Source organism: Nematostella vectensis, chromosome 4 (genome assembly GCF_932526225.1).
Source record: "Nematostella vectensis chromosome 4, jaNemVect1.1, whole genome shotgun sequence".
Taxonomy (NCBI): domain Eukaryota; kingdom Metazoa; phylum Cnidaria; class Anthozoa; order Actiniaria; family Edwardsiidae; genus Nematostella; species Nematostella vectensis.
The window spans coordinates 2,315,477-2,333,941 of NC_064037.1; the positions used below are offsets into that span (position 1 = coordinate 2,315,477).

At 42.5% G+C, this 18,465-nt stretch overlaps 2 protein-coding genes and 1 long non-coding RNA gene across 4 annotated transcripts; 2 read left to right on the plus strand and 1 right to left on the minus strand.

Moving 5' to 3' along the window:
* Positions 1-78: 78 nt before the first annotated feature.
* LOC5511603 (centromere protein V) lies at positions 79-5,935 on the plus strand. Its single transcript, XM_001631938.3, has 3 exons — positions 79-254; positions 4,375-4,444; positions 4,820-5,935. The coding sequence occupies exons 1-3, from the start codon at positions 151-153 to the stop codon at positions 5,054-5,056; spliced, it is 411 nt and encodes a 136-aa protein (XP_001631988.1). The 5' UTR covers positions 79-150; the 3' UTR covers positions 5,057-5,935.
* On the minus strand, positions 5,521-17,102 carry LOC5498256 (organic cation transporter protein). 2 transcript variants are annotated; one of them, XM_048726548.1, is made up of 10 exons: positions 16,822-17,102; positions 14,838-15,119; positions 10,818-12,308; positions 10,116-10,396; positions 9,393-9,641; positions 8,248-8,385; positions 7,783-7,862; positions 7,459-7,567; positions 6,978-7,050; positions 5,521-6,674 (listed from the first exon to the last, which is right to left on the minus strand). In XM_048726548.1, exons 2-10 carry the CDS (start codon positions 15,111-15,113, stop codon positions 6,423-6,425), a joined length of 2,949 nt encoding a protein of 982 aa, XP_048582505.1. In that variant the 5' UTR covers positions 15,114-15,119; positions 16,822-17,102; the 3' UTR covers positions 5,521-6,422. The 2 variants fall into 2 exon arrangements, with proteins under 2 accessions (XP_048582505.1, XP_048582506.1); XM_048726549.1 differs by having other exon boundaries at positions 12,162-12,308; positions 16,822-17,089.
* Positions 6,667-7,824, plus strand: LOC125561868. Its single transcript, XR_007307570.1, has 2 exons — positions 6,667-6,881; positions 7,235-7,824. It is a non-coding gene; the product is annotated as an uncharacterized LOC125561868 (long non-coding RNA).
* Positions 17,103-18,465: the final 1,363 nt, after the last annotated feature.

Below are 18,465 nucleotides of genomic sequence, written 5' to 3' on the forward strand. Positions count from 1 at the left end.
GTAGAGGAGGGCTATTTAGCAGACGGTTTGCCTGTGGTTTAGTGGGTATGCTGTGGTTTTAGGATCCAGCTAGTAACGCCTGGTCATTTAGTTAATTTTTCGTAGCTTGAAAGTCATATTATTCCGTTCTCTACAAAAGTTTCCACCGAAATGGAAGGAAAATCTGTACTGATAAAGCACAAGGGTGGTTGTCATTGCGGAAAAGTTCGCTTTGAAGTCATGGCGCCCCAGAATCTTCGAGTCTACGATTGCAAGTAAGGTGATTGGGGTAAGACTTTTGGAGACAAACTTCTGGGGCCGGTTGCACAAAGCCTGGATAAGTCTTATCCACCGGTTAAATCCTTATCCAGCGGATAAAAGTTATCCGAGTGGCGTGATTCGGTTGCAAAAAGAATAAAAATTATCCAGCGGTTAAAGTTATCCGGATGATAGAGGTCGAATAAAATCTTATCCACCGAATAAATGTGAAGAAAAAACAAAATGGCGTCTTGCTTTAAAAATTTTTTTGTCAGAATTAAGATTAATTTTAGACGCAGTGAAAGTTAAAACACATGCAAACGACGAATTTTACAGTTGGTAAATTTACAATGAACTACGAACTTACATGCAGCTCTGGCAGGACTGAGATAAAACTATATTGCCGTTCTGTCGAGAAATGTGTCCCAAAGACAGGAAAAAACACTATCCCCTCTGATCATTCCATGATTTACATGCACTTGTTTGTTTTTCTGGCACTTTTAGTAGCTTTTTCAACGGTCGCCATTTTGTTTGAAGGAAAAACTTTGAATATTTACCATGGAAACAGGAAGCCATTTAGTGGTAAATGGCTATTCAGCGGATAGTTATCCAGCCTTCTATCCACGCTTTGTGCAACGCTATTTTATCCGCCGGGTAACTATTCGCTGGATAGGGATTTTATCCGGCGGATAACTTTTCTAGGCTTTGTGCAACCGGCCCCAGAAACATAGTCATAGGCCAGAATTACACCTGTTACCTGTCACCTGTCCTCCTCGTGCCGTGTGGCACATAGGGCCTTCACAGTGCTTTTCCACCGAAAGTACCAACGACTTGTAAATCTTTATCTTTGTCCGTCTCATGATCTTCTTTGAGTTCCATATACGTTTCAGCCTTGTGTACACACTCCTTGCTTTTGATAATCTATTTCTGAGATCTTTCATTCCACCACCCTGTCTGCAAACTTTTGCTCCTAGGTATGTAAACTCGCTGACGTCTTCGATTTCTTTTCCATTGATCACAATATTCCCATGCTGTTTGGCATTGATCCTTAGCATCTTCGTCTTCTCTAAGTTTATTTTCAATCCCGCTTGCCTAGCCTTGCCGTCCAGCTTTGCTGTCTTCTCCTGAATATGATGTTTTGTTGAGGAAAGCAATACTATGTCGTCCGCAAAGTCGAGATCGCCCAGTTTAGATGTAAATTTCCATCGTATTCCATTTTCTCCTTTTCCAACTGACCTTCGCAATATCCAGTCCATGACCAATAGAAACATAAAGCCCGACATATTGCAGCCTTGCTTTATCCCCGTCTTTATGTTGAACCATTCTCCTATTTCACCCTGATCTTCGACCGCACACTGGAAATCTTCATAAAACAGCCTCACAATGCATATAATCTTCTCTTGAACTCCATACTTTTCCATAATTACCCACAAACTCTTACGATGGACTGAATCGAAGGCTTTCTCAAAGTCTATGAAATTAACATACAACATTGCCTGTCACTCATTCACTTGCTCTATGATGTTTCTCAGTATAAATACTTGCTCCGTAGTTCCTCTCCCTCTTCTATAGCCAGCCTGCTCTTTTCTCAACTTTTTGTCAACTCCGTTCCGTATCCTGTCAATAACAATTCTTCCAAGTATCTTCCCTACGATGGACAATAAGGTGATTCCTCGTGAGTTCTTACATTCTTTCAAATTTCCTTTCTTTGGTAGCTTTATTATAAGCCCTTTCTTCCAGTCATTTGGGATGGTTTCATGCCTCCACACTTTTACAAGTAGCTTATGCACTCGCTCGGCCGAGAATTCTGGGTCTGCCTTCAGCAACTCAGCTGTGATATTATCTATGCCAGGCGATTTTCCATTCTTTAGTGTTGTGATTGTATCTTTTACTTCTCCGAAAGTTGGTTCATTGACGGATATTTCCTCTGTCAATTCTCCAAATTCAAATTCAACTTCATCCTCCGGTTCTATGGGGTTATCTGGTTGCTCTCTTTTTAATACTTCCCTAAAATGTTCTGTCCATCTCCTCTGTATTTCCTCTTTTTTACTGAGAAGGTTACCGTCCTTATCCAACACTACGGTGCTGTGCCTAGGTCTCTCGTTACATAGTTTCTTCGTCAATCCATATAAGGTCTTCATATGTTGGCTTCGCGCCGCCTTTTCAGCTTCAGATGCTATCTCCTCTAACCATTTCTTTTTGTCTGCCTTCAAACTTTGCTTCACTTCTCTGTCTTTTTCTCTGTACTTTTTCCTCAATTGCCCCTTAACTCTCTCAGACTCCAAGACTCTCCGCTAATCCATGGTTTGTTCTTCTTTCGTGGCTTACCTAAAACTGTCTCTGCAACTTCCAAGAGTACCTTTTTCATTATAGTAAAGTCCCTTTCCACTTCTTCCTTTGCATCTACTACTTCTTCCCCTCTCTCTTCTTCGTCCTCTTGCTCCAATGCTTGGAACCGATTCCTTAATTTGATGTTAAATGTGTTCCTTACCTCTTTCTCCATCAATTTAGATGTATCTTATTTCACTCTGATGTTACCCTTCCGTTTTGGATCTTTCCTTAACCTTAGCTTTACAGTTGCACACACCAAGTAATGATCACTTCCTACGTCCGCTGATCTAAAAACCCTTGTGTCTTTTACTGAATTCCTAAACCTCTTATTTACCAAAACATGGTCTATCTGGTTCTTTGTCTTTCCATCTGGTGAAATCCAAGTTGCCTTGTGAATGGTTCTATGTGGGAACAGCGTCCCAGTTATGACAAGTTCGTTAAGGTCACACAATTCTCCATTGTCATTTCAAACTCCCAATCCATGCTTCCATATGACTCTTTCATAGTCCCAGTTTTGGTCGCCAACCTTTGCATTCATATCACCAGTGATAATTAACATTGTGTGTTGACTTCAGCTATCTAGTACCTCCTGCAGCCGTGTATAGAACTCATCTTTTAAATGTCCGTCTGCATCCTCTGTAGGCGCGTATATTTGAATGATGGTCAATTTAATGTGCCTGGAGTAGAATCTTGCTTGAATCATTCTCTCGTTCCAAGGAGTCCATTCTATTAAACAAGCCGCCACATTTTTGGACACGAGGATCCCTACTCCCTCTCTATGGATGTTATCTTCCCTTCCAGAATAAACCATCGTCTCGCCATCTCTCAGCTGCGTTTTCCCTTGGCCTGTCCAGTAAGTTTCACTGATTCCCATGATGTCGATGTCTCTCTTGCCCATTTCCCTCGCTGCTTGGGCAACATTGCCACTACTATATAATGTCCTGACATTCCAATTACCTATTCTCATTGCATGTTTTGGGTGGACCAATGGTTTAGTCAGCCCAGGGGCGTCCGGATGGCTTTGGCCTCTGCGCGTCATACAATCTCTTTCATGAGATGCAGCCACGGTCTTCCCAAGTGAATTTGCTCTGCTTCTGGTTTCTGTGATAAGCTATTTTTTATGGGAGAGGGTTATCAACCCTTTGCCCAACCCCCAACCTGGAGGACCAGTGGATCACTCTTCGTCTGGCCCCTACCTTTCGACCTGTTCGGCATGGGTGTCCCTGCCAGGAGTAAAATACTCCCGCCGACATAGCTCTAGAGGTCATTGGGACACACAAACACCCTCACCACGATAAGGTGGCGATCCCATCGAGGGATTACACCAAGTAGGTTAAAAAACCTCCTTTCACACAGCCGGAGGAAACCTTCCAAAGATTATTTCAGGCTACGATGGAGGCTAAGGCCTGGCTTAGACGCTGTTCCTTTCGTGTCCCGTTCAAAATAAAATGAAGATGAAACAATCAGGCCCGTACCCAGGGGTGTCCGAAATTCCACTTTCGGTGTGCAATAAACGAAACATAAGCAAATTAGATTAAAAAAATCTATATCACTATGGTATGTCATTAATCATGTCCTTAATTATTAGTCAGACATTTTTTATGCCAAATTCGATAATAAAAAACCTGTGGAGATACTGCAATGGCATAAAAAAAACCTCTGTTTTCTTTTGGTCAGATTTTTATACTCCCCCCCCCCCCAGATTTTGTTTTGTTTTCGGTACATGAAAAGACCAGGATTTAAAAATTACCTAAGTAACTGATGATAGGAGTATACTGATATATGACTTCTGAACAAATCTTGCAGCTGTAGCATATGCATCAAGAAACAGAACAAGCATTTTATTGTTCCAAAGCGAAATCTTGTGATAACACAGGTAGGCAAAAGAGATTGTTTAGTAGAGTTTATCGTAATCATGTCTCAGGGACATCCCATGCTCCCATACTGATAGACTTGATTATACATCAAGTTATATGATTTTTATTTTTTTAAGAATTTAGAAATAAAAGGTGTGAAGTCAGAACACACAAAGTTGCTCTACCTGAAGAAAATTCAATGTTATCACAGGACATAGCAGAGTTTGGGGCGTTGGGGACATGACCAATAGGGATGTGGCTGTGCCCCCAATATTTTCTTAATATTACTGTTTTGCTGGATCTTGCTGGAACTAAGGCTGTGCATTTTGCCCACATTTTCCCAGCTACTGGTGATGTAGCCCAACAGGAATCATTTTCCATGTTTTTTTTTCCAGGGTGAAGACAATCTGGCATGTTACTCTTTCAACACCCACCTGGCAAAACACTTTTTTTGTAAGTCCTGTGGTGTGCAGAGTTTTTATGTTCCTAGGTCAAACCAGGATGGGTATGGGGTCGCACCTCATTGCTTGGATGAGGGGACAGTTGGAAATATTGTCACTGAGTTTGTAGATGGAAAGAACTGGGAAAAATGGATAGAGGAAAATCCTGATATTAAATCAGATTCAAAATGATTAGATTAGAAATAGTGGAATGTAGCAAGTATATGGAAGACAGTCATGATTCAGATGAATTTGGTAATCTAGTTACATTTAATGTTCTAAGTTTTCAGTTCTTTTCAGACATATATGGTAGATGATAAGTGTAAACAAATTCTCAAAACGAAAAAAACACTTTTTTTGTCTGGGCCAATTTCATATCATCACAGCTTATATATGGTTGGTAACAGACACTACCAGGAGGAAGAACAGATATGGCTGGGTAGGTTTTTGAATGTTTTGGTGGTTTGCTTCATTCCTAAATTCCTTACCGTGAGTGATTTGTTTTTACCAGGGGCATCTAGCTTTTTTTGTATATATTTATATATTTTTTGTGGGAGGGGCCTGTGGGTGGGGGTGGTTATTGGAGGGTTGAATTCCAGTATTGTGTAATATGTTTTGATCCATAATTTTACGGCATAAAAACACTGAAGAACAGGTGACTATTTCACCCAAATATCTTTTATCTGTTTTTTTATACTTGAAAATGTGGTGAACATTTTATTATAAAATATATCTTAACCCTAGTAATTAGGAACGATTTCCAAATTATGGTCTAAACACTTGCTCAATTTCTTACATATTACGGTTTTTTCAGGGAGCACACAAATCATAATGTGCAATTCCAAAAATTAATTCTTCTCCCCAAAGAGCAAATTTCCCCAGAACCTCTCAACGCCAACATTTTCTGTCCTGGAAATAGTATTCGTAATTGACATTGTATGAAAAAAAAACATTCATGTTACCTTTTGGGAAATACAGAGCTAAAGAATAGAATTTTCTTGTGTGAGGAGTTTTAGATAGCCAAAACAAGGACACAACTTTGAATAAATATATTGTGGGTACATGTTTAAACCATTGTATTCATTCAGCAGCTGAAAGGAATGTTTCTTAAGTTATAAAATTGTTTTTGACTGATAGCCAAAACATGTTTTTTGAAAACTCTTTTATCAAAATACATGGTCTATTTCCTTGATGATGTAGGGGAATTCTTGGAATTCCTGTTAAACTTGCCCATAGTTATATTTCTAACAGAAACACTGTTTTGTTGTTAAAGCCTGTAATGTATACAAAGCTGGGTAGCTCTTAGAATATTTTTCTTGGAATCACACCATCATCTTATTCTTGCCAATCTTCAGTCCTCTCAAATCACTGGCATTCTTTTCAAGTTTCCTGTTTTGGGTTTCCTGTGGTTGATGATGTAGATCCTCTCCTCAGACCCCCTTGCCTCATGGCTAACCACAGAAAGCCCATGTATAGCACAAGGGACTAGGCTTTAGAACTCACACACCTCTTTATACCTTTTGACCGAAAGGAACTTCATTCGTAATTTCCCAAGAAATCACAGCTGTGTTTCAACAAGTCCATCGACATTCCACTCCTCAGGGCTAATATTTTCACTACTTTCAAGCTCGACGCTTTTCAAACAGCAAGGAATTCCGTAGAAGTCTTCCCGGTTCTCAGCCTCTTCGATTGTCTGAGGCATTGGAGCATAATGTGTCTCTGGTATCCACAATGACGTCACACTAGCCACCACAGCCACCCCACCGAATATGATGACTGGGACGGTGAGGCTGACTGATGGAAGCTGTGCCTGGAAAAAAAAAATCCATGAGACAAGTCCCTGGAGTTCTGCTCGGGATTTCTGTGGTGTTGTAGAGATGTAATACCACAGAAAACCCACACTCCTTCATGGGCCACCATCAAGCACAGGAAAGCTGACAAGATACCAAGACTAGCAGGCTGCATGATCCTACGTTTGGCTCTCTTGTAAACGGCTCAGATTCAGGACAACATCAAGGTATAAGTTTTAAGCTGCTCCTATGGTATCTAGAGAAATTGCAGAATTGCAGATCTAGGGCAAAAGCGGAAACAGAATCGAAAAAAAAGAGCTTACCATCATCGCCACGTATGGCGCAATCATCGCCCCTAGACGTCCACACAGGGAACCTGTTCCTAGCGCAGTATTCCTAAACAAGACAACAGTTTTAGTTTTATCCATCCGTTAGTATGTCATGTACCATAATACCCCAGGAACTTTCACCCTAACCTTACATGAAGTAGTGCCCTTAGGGTATTACCTGACATAATGTCCCGTGCGGGAGAGGGGAGAGATACTTTTCAATAATCTCTTTGCACTTTGGTTTCATCCAGGATTGAATATCGCCCGTTATACAAGGTGTCAGTAATCACGTGGCTCCTGCAAGATGTGAGTTGACTGTACGTCGTTTTCTTCAGAAATCTAACTTTGGTACCCAAGGATTGTGAGATATGACTCAGAAGTATTAAATGAGACCTTGGTCCATCCTTTGTACCTAAGGATTGTGGTATAGGACTCAAAAGTAATGTATAACAATGTGGCCCATTTTTTGTTTCACCTGAGGATTGTGGGATAGGACTCGGAAGTAATTAGATAGACCGTGGTCCAACCGCTGCCCACTAGAGACTTTCCCAGCACAGATATACCAGTGAGGACCATTGAGTACCCTGTGGAAAACGACACATATCAATCAGAGAGCCTGGGGCGAGCGCAAAGTAAACCTATGACGTTAGGGACTGGGTCTATTTTTCAAAATGGCGGCCTACAAAATAAATAAATAAAAAAACGCGAATTCCTGCAAGTTTACCTGAACATTCTCGATGTACACATTTCTAAAGAGTTCAAGATTGCTTGATTTGCAAAGTGCAGTTGCTGAACTTACTTTTAGGAATAGGAATAATAAGTAGACAAACAAGACCAGCGAGAAGAAGAATGCAGAAATGAGGAATGCGACGACCGAACCTGAAAACAGTGAACATGTGAGACATCACCATCCCGGGAAAAGCCTGGACGCAAAAAGCAGTTAACATGTGAGACGTGTACATCACCATCCCTGAAAATCTGGACTTACAACAAAAAAAAAGAAATCTCTTGAAGCATTCGCCAGGAAACAAATGAAGTAAGTGGCAGTCGTAAACTCTCATTTGTCAATCGCCATTTGCGCTGACCAAGGTTTTTTTGAAACAAGTGTATGCTAGCAAAAGATTTGTGCAAACGACATCATTTTCATTTGCGCATTAAGTTCTAACTAAATTTCCGTTCATATTTGCGTGGTGTACCCCAGCTCACCTCTCTAAAATCTTTCTGCCTGTTGAACCCAACCCAAATTATCTGTACTACATTTTACCTGTGCAAAATGAACCAGACAGGCGCGATCTGCACTGTGGGAAGAACGATTTGAAGTAAGCTGAAGTTCAGATAGAGATCACCGGCCAGGGCTGTGACGTAGAGAACAAAGCCAAAACTCGACAAACCAATGACAAACCTGCAGCAAAATGACATGGCCCATTTGGTGTTTACTTCGTGGGATTTACTGTGGTTCACCCTTTAACTCGCTTATCCTTTTTGATTTCCAACATTCTACAAACTCTCATTTGTAGAATACAACTGCTCAACCGCTTTGTTGGCTCCCGTCATTTACACTGCAGATTTAATGCTTCCGGCGCCTACACAAGGGGGTGCATGGGGTCTATGCATTTTTCACATGATACCTATGACTGCGCGCACCCCCCCCCCCCCCCCCCCCCCCCCAGCCAATCCTGGGTACGCGCCTGTGCTTTTATAATGTTTAGCACCTTGCAGGGAGGTGATGTGTTTGAAAAACAATGTGCTGGCCAATGGAAACGCTCAAGGATTTCGATTTACGGAAACCAAAAGGCGCCCTAGCGGTGGGACATCGAGAGTTCGCAAAACCTTGAAACCTGCAGTAAACGTGAAGTAGAGGATGTATCGGAAACTCATCTCTAGTCTATTCACGGGGATGGGCATAGTAGAGGATGTATCGGAAACTCATATCTATTCTATTCACGGGGATGTGCATAGTAGAGGATGTATCGGAAACTCATCTCTAGTCTATTCACGGGGATGTGCATAGTAGAGGATGTATCGGAAACTCATCTCTAGTCTATTCACGGGGATGTGCATAGTAGAGGATGTATCGGAAACTCATCTCTAGTCTATTCACGGGGATGTGCATAGTAGAGGATGTATCGGAAACTCATCTCTAGTCTATTCACGGGGATGTGCATAGTAGAGGATGTATCAGAAACTCATCTCTAGTCTATTCACGGGGATGTGAATAGTAGAGGATGTATCGGAAACTCATCTCTAGTCTATTCACGGGGATGTGCATAGTAGAGGATGTATCGGAAACTCATCTCTAGTCTATTCACTGTATGGGCATTGATTGGCACTCATGAAAGCGCTGGAATAGTGGGCGATGTCTACCTCTTTACTATCTCACTTTGCGTGAGAGGTATTTCCATTTCTTACCAGTTGAAGCCAAGTATAAGCGTCCATTTCCGCATCTTGGGTGTCCGGAACAAGTCAAGTATTGTAAACCCCTTCCCTCTCTTTCGCGCTCTGTGTAACTGGTTCTCCCGAATCTCGTGGATTAGGTTGCCAAGCATTTCTGGGTCTAGAGATTTCGTGTTGGAGCAAGAGCCGTATTTGATAAGAACATCACGTGCCTCTTCCAGCCGCCCATGCGCAATAAGCCACCTTGGTGTCTCTGGGAGTAACCTGGTAGCGATTAATAGATGAAGGAACAATAAATAGGGGAACGAACAAGGAATAGGTGAACGAACAATTAATAGGTGAACGAACCTCGAATAGGTGAACGAACAATGAATAGGTGAACGAACAATTAATAGGTAAACGAACTACGAATAGGTGAACGAACAATGAATAGGTGAACGAACAATGAATAGATGAACAAACAATGAATAGATGAACGAACAATAAGTAGGTGAACGAACAATGAATAGGTGAAAGAATAATGGATAGGTAAACAAACAATGAAAAGATGAACGAACAATGAATAGGTGAACGAACAATGAATAGGTGAACGAAAGATGAATAGGTGAACGAACAACGAATAGGTGAACGAACAATGATTAGGTGAAAAAATAATGAATAGGTGAACGAACAAAATAGTCCACTCTGATTTTGTTTTGGTACAAGTGCGAACGTAGCATTGTGCGTGGACCTACGTACCTCCAAAACACGAGGAACAAGATAGACGGCAGCCCCGAGATTCTCATGTACCAGCGCCAGTCTCGAATAAAGTATGCGATGACGACGATCATAGTGTTGCCGACAGTCCAGAAAACCTCGTTCGCGTTGCCGGCAAGTGTCCGCTTGTCCGGTCCGATGATCTCCATGCCGTAGGTGTAAATAGACAGCATGGTGCCGGTTAGAGTCGCGCCAACGAAAAACTGGAGGACGGTCAGAAGCGGATAGGAGTTGGCGAATGAGGCCGCGAACGAGAAGACCATCTGGTGAGACGAGTCATTTATATAAATCAATCAATCAATCAACCAATCAATCAATCAACAGCCATTGGTCATTCATAATAATCAGCCAACAGAAGACAGCCATGATAAACCTAGTCTGCAAAGTAGGCGTTAAAGGATAGATGGGGAGTAAAGACGTGGCTTCGCAAAGAGAAAGGATTAAAACGAGCCTTTCTCTTTTTCTCGGATTATTCCGCTTTCTACGCAGGCATCAGCACGGCGCAGAACACAGTACGATGTAGACTAGTCGCCGTACGTACCATGAGGGCGGAATCGAGGCCCAGTTGTATTTTAGTTGCCGTACGTACCATGAGGGCGGAGTTCAGTCCCAGTGATATTTTAGTCGCCGTACCTACCATGAGGGCGGAGTTCAGTCCCAGTGATATTTGAGTCGCCTACCTACCATGAGGGCGGAGTTGAGTCCCAGTGATATTTTTGTCGCCCTACATAGCATGAGGGCGGAGTTCAGTCCCAGTGATATTTTAGTCGCCGTACCTACCATGAGGGCGGAGTTGAGTCCCAGTGTTATTTTAGTCGCCGTACTTACCATGAGGGCGGAGTTGAGTCCCAGTGATATTTTTGTCGCCGTACTTACCATGAGAGCGGAGTTTAAGCCCAGTGATATTTTAGTCGCCGTACGTACCATGAGGGCGGAGTTGAGTCCCAGTGATATTTTAGTCGCCGTACGTACCATGAGGGCGGAGTTGAGTCCCAGTGATATTTTAGTCGCCGTACTTACCATGAGGGCGTAGTTCAGTCCAAGTGATATTTTAGTCGCCGTACTTACCATGAGGGCGGAGTTCATTCCCAGTGATATTTTAGTCGCCGTACTTACCATGAGGGCGGAGTTGAGTCCCAGTGATATTTTAGTCGCCCTACCTACCATGAGGGCGGAGTTGAGTCCCAGTGATATTTTAGTCGCCGTACCTACCATGAGGGCGGAGTTGAGTCCCAGTGATATTTTAGTCGCCGTACGTACCATGAGGGCGGAGTTGAGTCCCAGTGATATTTTAGTCGCCGTATGTACCATGAGGGCGGAGTTCAGTCCCAGTGATATTTTTGTCGCCGTACCTACCATGAGGGCGGAGTTGAGTCCCAGTGATATTTTAGTCGCCGCACGTACCATGAGGGCGGAGTTGATTCCCAGTGATATGTTAGTCGCCGTACGTACCATGAGGGCGGAGTTTGGTCCCAGTGATATTTTAGTCGCCGTACGTACCATGAGGGCGGAGTTGAGTCCCAGTGATATTTTAGTCGCCGTACGTACCATGAGGGCGGAGTTTAAGCCCAGTGATATTTTAGTCGCCGTATCTACCATGAGGGCGGAGTTGAGTCTCAGTGATATTTTAGTCGCCGTACGTACCATGAGGGCGGAGTTCAGTCCCAGTGATATTTTTGTCGCCGTACCTACCATGAGGGCGGAGTTGAGTCCCAGTGATATTTTTGTCGACGTACTTACCATGAGGGCGGAGTTCAGTCCCAGTGATATTTTAGTCGCCGTACTTACCATGAGGGCGGAATTGAGTCCCAGTGATATTTTAGTCGCCGTACTTACCATGAGGGCGGAGTTGAGTCCCAGTGATATTTTAGTCGCCGTACTTACCATGAGGGCGGAATTGAGTCCCAGTGATATTTTAGTCGCCGTACTTATCATGAGGGCGGAGTTGAGTCCCAGTGATATTTTAGTCGCCGTACTTACCATGAGGGCGGAGTTGAGTCCCAGTGATATTTTAGTCGCCGTACTTACCATGAGGGCGGAGTTCAGTCCCAGTGATATTTTTCTCCCAATTGCATCTGAGAGCATCCCAGACAAAACTGAGCCCACGGTCATCCCCACAAAGAATATCGCTTGAGTTGTGGCGGCGATGTAGGCACGTTTGCAGACGAGGTCCCACTAAAATGACGAGAGGTCGCACGATAACGAGAGGTCACATGATAGCATGACGAGAGGTTACATGATAACATGACGAGAGGTCACATGATAACATGACGAGAGGTCACATGATAGCATGACGAGAGGCCACATGATAACATGACGAGAGGTCACATGATAACATGACGAGAGGTTACATGATAACACGACGAGAGGTCACATGATAGCATGACAAGAGGTCACATGATAACATGACGAGAGGTCACATGATAGCATGAAGAGAGGTCACATGATAGCATGACGAGAGGTCACATGATAACATGACGAGAGGTCACATGATAACATGACGAGAGGTCACATAATAACATGACGAGAGGTCACATGATAACATGACGAGAGGTCACATGATAACATGACGAAAGGTCACATGATTACATGACGAGAGGTCACATAATAGCATGAAAAGAGGTCACATAATAGCATGACCAGAGGTCATATAATAGCATGACCAGAGGTCACATGATAACATGAGGAGAGGTCACATGATAACATGACGAGAGGTCACATGATAACATGACAAGAGGTCACATGATAACATGACGAGAGGTCACATGATAACATGACGAGAGGTCACATGTAAAAATGACAAGGTCAAATAATAGCATGAAGAGAGGTCACATGATAGCATTACGAGAGGTCACATGATAACATGACGAGAGGTCACATGATAACATGACAAGAGGTCACATGATAACATAACGAGAGATCACATGATAGCATGACGAGAGGTCACATGATAACATGACGAGAGGTCACATGATAACATGACGAAAGGTCACATAATAGCATGAAGAGAGGTCACATGATAACGTGACGAGAGGTCACATAATAGCATGAAGAGAGGTCACATGATAGCATGACGAGAGGTCACATGATAACATGACGAGAGGTCACATGATAACATGACGAGAGGTCACATGATAGCATGACGAGAGGTCACATGATAGCATGACGAGAGGTCACATGATAAAATGACAAGGTCAAATAGTAGCATGAAGAGAGGTCACATGATAGCATGACGAGAGGTCACATGCTAACATGACGAGATGTCACATGATAACATGACGAGAGGTCACATGATAACATGACGAGAGGTCACATGATAACATGACGAAAGGTCACATAATAGCATGACGAGAGGTCACATGATAACATGACGAGAGGTCACATGATAACATGACGAAAGGTCACATAATAGCATGAAGAGAGGTCACATGATAACGTGACGAGAGGTCACATAATAGCATGAAGAGAGGTTTACATGATAGCATGACGAGAGGTCACATGATAACATGACGAGAGGTCACATGATAACATGACGAGAGGTCACATGATAGCATGACGAGAGGTCACATGATAGCATGACGAGAGGTCACATAATAACATGACGAGAGGTCACATGATAAAATGACAAGGTCAAATAGTAGCATGAAGAGAGGTCACATGATAGCATGACGAGAGGTCACATGATAACATGACGAGAGGTCACATGATAACATGACGAGAGGTCACATGATAGCATGACGAGAGGTCACATAATAACATGACGAGAAGTCACATGATAACATGACGAGAGGTCACATAATAGCATGAAGAGAGGTCACATGATAACGTGACGAGAGGTCACATGATAACATGACGAGAGGTCACATGATAACATGACGAGAGGTCACATGATAAAATGACAAGGTCAAATAGTAGCATGAAGAGAGGTCACATGATAGCATGACGAGAGGTCACATGCTAACATGACGAGATGTCACATGATAACATGACGAGAGGTCACATAATAGCATGACGAGAGGTCACATGATAACATGACGAGAGGTCACATGATAAAATGACAAGGTCAAATAGTAGCATGAAGAGAGGTCACATGATAGCATGACGAGAGGTCACATGCTAACATGACGAGATGTCACATGATAACATGACGAGAGGTCACATGATAACATGACGAGAGGTCACATGATAGCATGACGAGAGGTCACATGATAACATGACGAGAGGTCACATGATAACATGACGAGAGGTCACATGATAGCATGACGAGAGGTCACATGATAACATGACGAGAGGTCACATGATAACATGACGAGAGGTCACATGATAGCATGACGAGAGGTCACATGATAACATGACAAGAGGTCACATGATAAAATGACAAGGTCAAATAGTAGCATGAAGAGAGGTCACATGATAGCATGACGAGAGGTCACATGCTAACATGACGAGATGTCACATGATAACATGACGAGAGCTCACATGATAGCATGACGAGAGGTCACATGATAACATGACAAGAGGCCTCATGATAGCATGACGAGAGGTCACATGATAACATGACGAGAGGTCACATGATAACATGACGAGAGGTCACATGATAACATGACGAGGTCACATGATAACATGGCGGCGAGAGGTCACATGATAACATGACGAGAGGCGTCATGATAACATGGCGAGTTTATCCATGAAAACACAACTTACCTCATTAACTATACTAGTGAAAGGGCCGTCGAATGTGTACGCTGTACAGTTGGCGCAACATTTCTTGGTGGGGCACGTGATATTTGGAGTCACGCAATGAAAGGCAGGAGCGCCGAAGCTGAAGAGCAGGTTACCGAACTGAAGGCTTATGGGTAAGACGAGGAAGTTGACGGCACAGTAGAGAGCCTTTTGATAGGTTCCAAATGATGCCACGTGACCAAACACGCGCTCGTACTCTATCGTGGCCTCGTCTGTGCGCCTCTGTGTTTTAGCCATCACAAACTGGAAATAAAGCAGTGATGTATGAGTACCCTGATATGTGCAGCCGTTTCACACCCGAGCGCAAAACGAATAATAGGAAGATTGTGCCTTAGTATCAACTGGATTTTATAGTACAAAAAGCAAAATTGAACCTTATATGACTAGAAAACCGCAGACAAGCTGTAGAATAACTAAGGTCTGCGTAAGCGTGGTGAAATCAGGGGAATAAAGCAACACATGTTTGGAATGTTTTACGCCTCTGAAAACAGTGTAGTTCAAACGTTTGCCTTTCATCCTTGTGGGGGGTGGGGTGGGGTGAAAGCCAGTCTAAAAAAACAATAGAAAGATGTGACCCAAGACTTGGGGGAGGGGTGGGGGGACTGCTCACGGCCACTCCCTTCTGCTTCTGAACTAATCCTTTTTTCTGTATTGTTTCTTTGTTTGGCGTCAGAATGTCGAAATGCAATTACGCCTCTTTAAAGCAAGGAACTATATTCAATAAGAGCGCTCCTGGCTGTGGGCCAGCCCCTCATACAAAAGTAAAGTAGCATTTGCAATAAAGCTCTGATAAGGCTTTCGTGACACGGGAAAAAAGGGCAGTATAGATCAGGTTGGTGCGTGAGTACTATAGTAACTGGGTACAATAAAGTTTGCGAAATACGCCAGGCGACGAGCACTCCACGCTTCACGCCCCAGACTACAGAACAAGAAAGCAGCTAAAGACATAAATTAAAAGTCCTCATAAGTTAAGAAAACCAAGAAAAGGAAACGAACTATGAAAACAGAACTGAGTAAAACTTACTGCGCTGCTAGTCTATAGATCCATATTCAAAACATATTTTGGGTCACGTGTCAATTCAGCCAATTTGAACAGACATTGCTAACACTGGTTCAGGATAAGCCCCAAGGCAGTGTTACCTTTTGGATCGCAATCAACTTTAAGTCGGCTAAAACGTATTTAACCGTCCCCATACTTGACCTTACCAGCGAGAAGATAAAATAATTACACAGTTGGTTGAGAGGAGCGAAATCTGGGCATACAACTTAGCGTTGAAAAGCGTCTTTTAACAGACGTTTTGTTTTTAGGGTCAGTTGGAGGCTTGGTGCTAACCAACAGCTTTATTGTGAAATTCTTAGAATGTTTCTAAGTAGCAGCGGGTGTTAACCGCATTTACCCAAGACCAAATTTACGGAAACATTAAGTTGTAAGGAGGAATTTACACGAAAATGTAGACGGCACGTTAGATGGTGTTGTCACGAATTGGAGACCTTACGTCATATAAGATCGCGTGTTGTGTCTTCCTGATAAAAGATCTTACTTTCATGCACTAGTTAACAGTTCTAATTACATCTTCAATCTTCCGATTGTCGACACTTGAATGTTTGATTCAGTTAAATCACTTTTGAGGCAGACTAGTAGCCTTGGGGTGTTCATTACGCGTTAGGTTTATCGATTATTCCGAATTATGTGGCTCTAGATACTATCTCCAGACTATCTCCAGAACGCCAACACTAGTAATCACTATAGCTATTCTCACTTCATTAAACTAGTGGAACTAAAATTCTTCGATACATACACTCTTTCCATTATCTTTAGTAAGCGACAAGATTACGCTAATAGTTCGCGATTTAATTTTGCTGGTTTTCGTGAAGTTTTGAGGCTGTCTGTCCTTGCTCGTTATGTAGGTCTGTAGCATTCGCGCGACTAAGTGTGCATATTTACCTTTTCACTCTTGCCCCTCTTTGCATTCCCTAGTGATTTTCCGCCACTTAACCGTCACGATAACACACATGAGCAAAACAATACAGAACACTGCAACAAACCGAGAATTCCTCGAGAAAATAAACCTCTATCAAAACAACAAAGCAATGTCTCGGTGTGAGGGCCTTTTGGCGAGAATGAAACACTATACATACAGCCACAATAAAGAGTGCTTCAGAGGTCAATACCACGAGCCAGAAGAGTCTCGCGAATGAGTGAGAATACGCACAAGTTATGCTAACCCAGCGGCATACTGCCAGACTGGGGGCCCTGTGGTTTGCCAAGGAGTTTATTTTGTAAAAACTAAGATTTAGTTCAAACTCAACCGTTTTTGTGAAGAATTTCTATATGCTCCTATATTGTTATTCTGATGTATCTGTTCGTTACTAGAATTTTCCTTGATAATCAAGAGAGATAATAGTATCTCAAAATAATAAATGATTTTCCAATTTTTTTTTATATTTTTGCTTGTATAATACAGTGATTAAACACGTATTGACCAGAGTTCAATTAAATTAATAAGTGATTAACAATAAGAAAATTATTAAAGGCATTATATCTCGAGCACCTTTGATCTAATAAATTGGGTCACGTGAGAAAGATTGCGCGTTCGGCTGTTACCGGAAAGGTTGGTGGTTTAAGCCCACCCAGGGACGAAATGTTTATTTTTGTATGGTTTCTTTTTCGTGGCAGAATACTAGAAACTCCTTGAGGCGAAAGAATAGGAAAATTTGTCTTGGTGAAAACTCGGGTGTCTTCCATCAGATTGGTTAATAGCTAATTGCTATAAAATAATTATTATATTTTTCTCTTCGCGCGGTTTTGCTCTTTATTTCCGTTGAAACTCCACAGAAACGCTTTTACGCAGGCTTTTTGATTAGACGATGAGGTAAGCACTATATACGTCAAATTTACCTTATCGAGAAAGCAATAGCAGGCCCGTAGACTTGATTTGGGTGGGGGGAATGGATCCCCCATTTAAATTGGGAAGGGTCATTATTTAACGGGGGAGGGGAGGGAGGGCTTCTATGTTTGATTGAAGGGTTGCGATTTTTTTAGGTTCGATTTGGGGCCTCAATATTTTAACAGGGTTTAGGGGAGGGCAATATTTTTTAACCGGAATTCTGATCAATTTCTGAGCCTCCTAATAGTCTGGAATTTTAATTTTTTCTGGGGAGAGCTCTTGCTTTTAGGCCAGCTCCGCCACCCCTTGCATGGACTGTCTGCTTAGTCACCCCACCCCTTACGAACATAATGATTCGGGTCTCCCCTAAGCATTTCCTGTTTTCTCAATTTTTCCTGCTCGGATGTAATATACTCTCCCTGAATAGTTTTTTTTGTGTGCTCCGAACCCGAAATCGCGCTTCGCCCACTCGGGACACGTGCTGAAAACAGCACATTCAGGACATCTCCCGGTTAACAAAATTATTTTGTTTTTCTTGACAAATTGCCCAGTCTAGTTTTTTGTACATCACTTGCACCGTAGAAAGAGTGCTTATACAATCATAAAATCTTTTAATTCTCCTGGGAGAACGTTACTAGCATGAGTAAAGAGCATCTCACGACTAGACTATAATTTTAATTAAGTAACCCGGTTACTTTAGA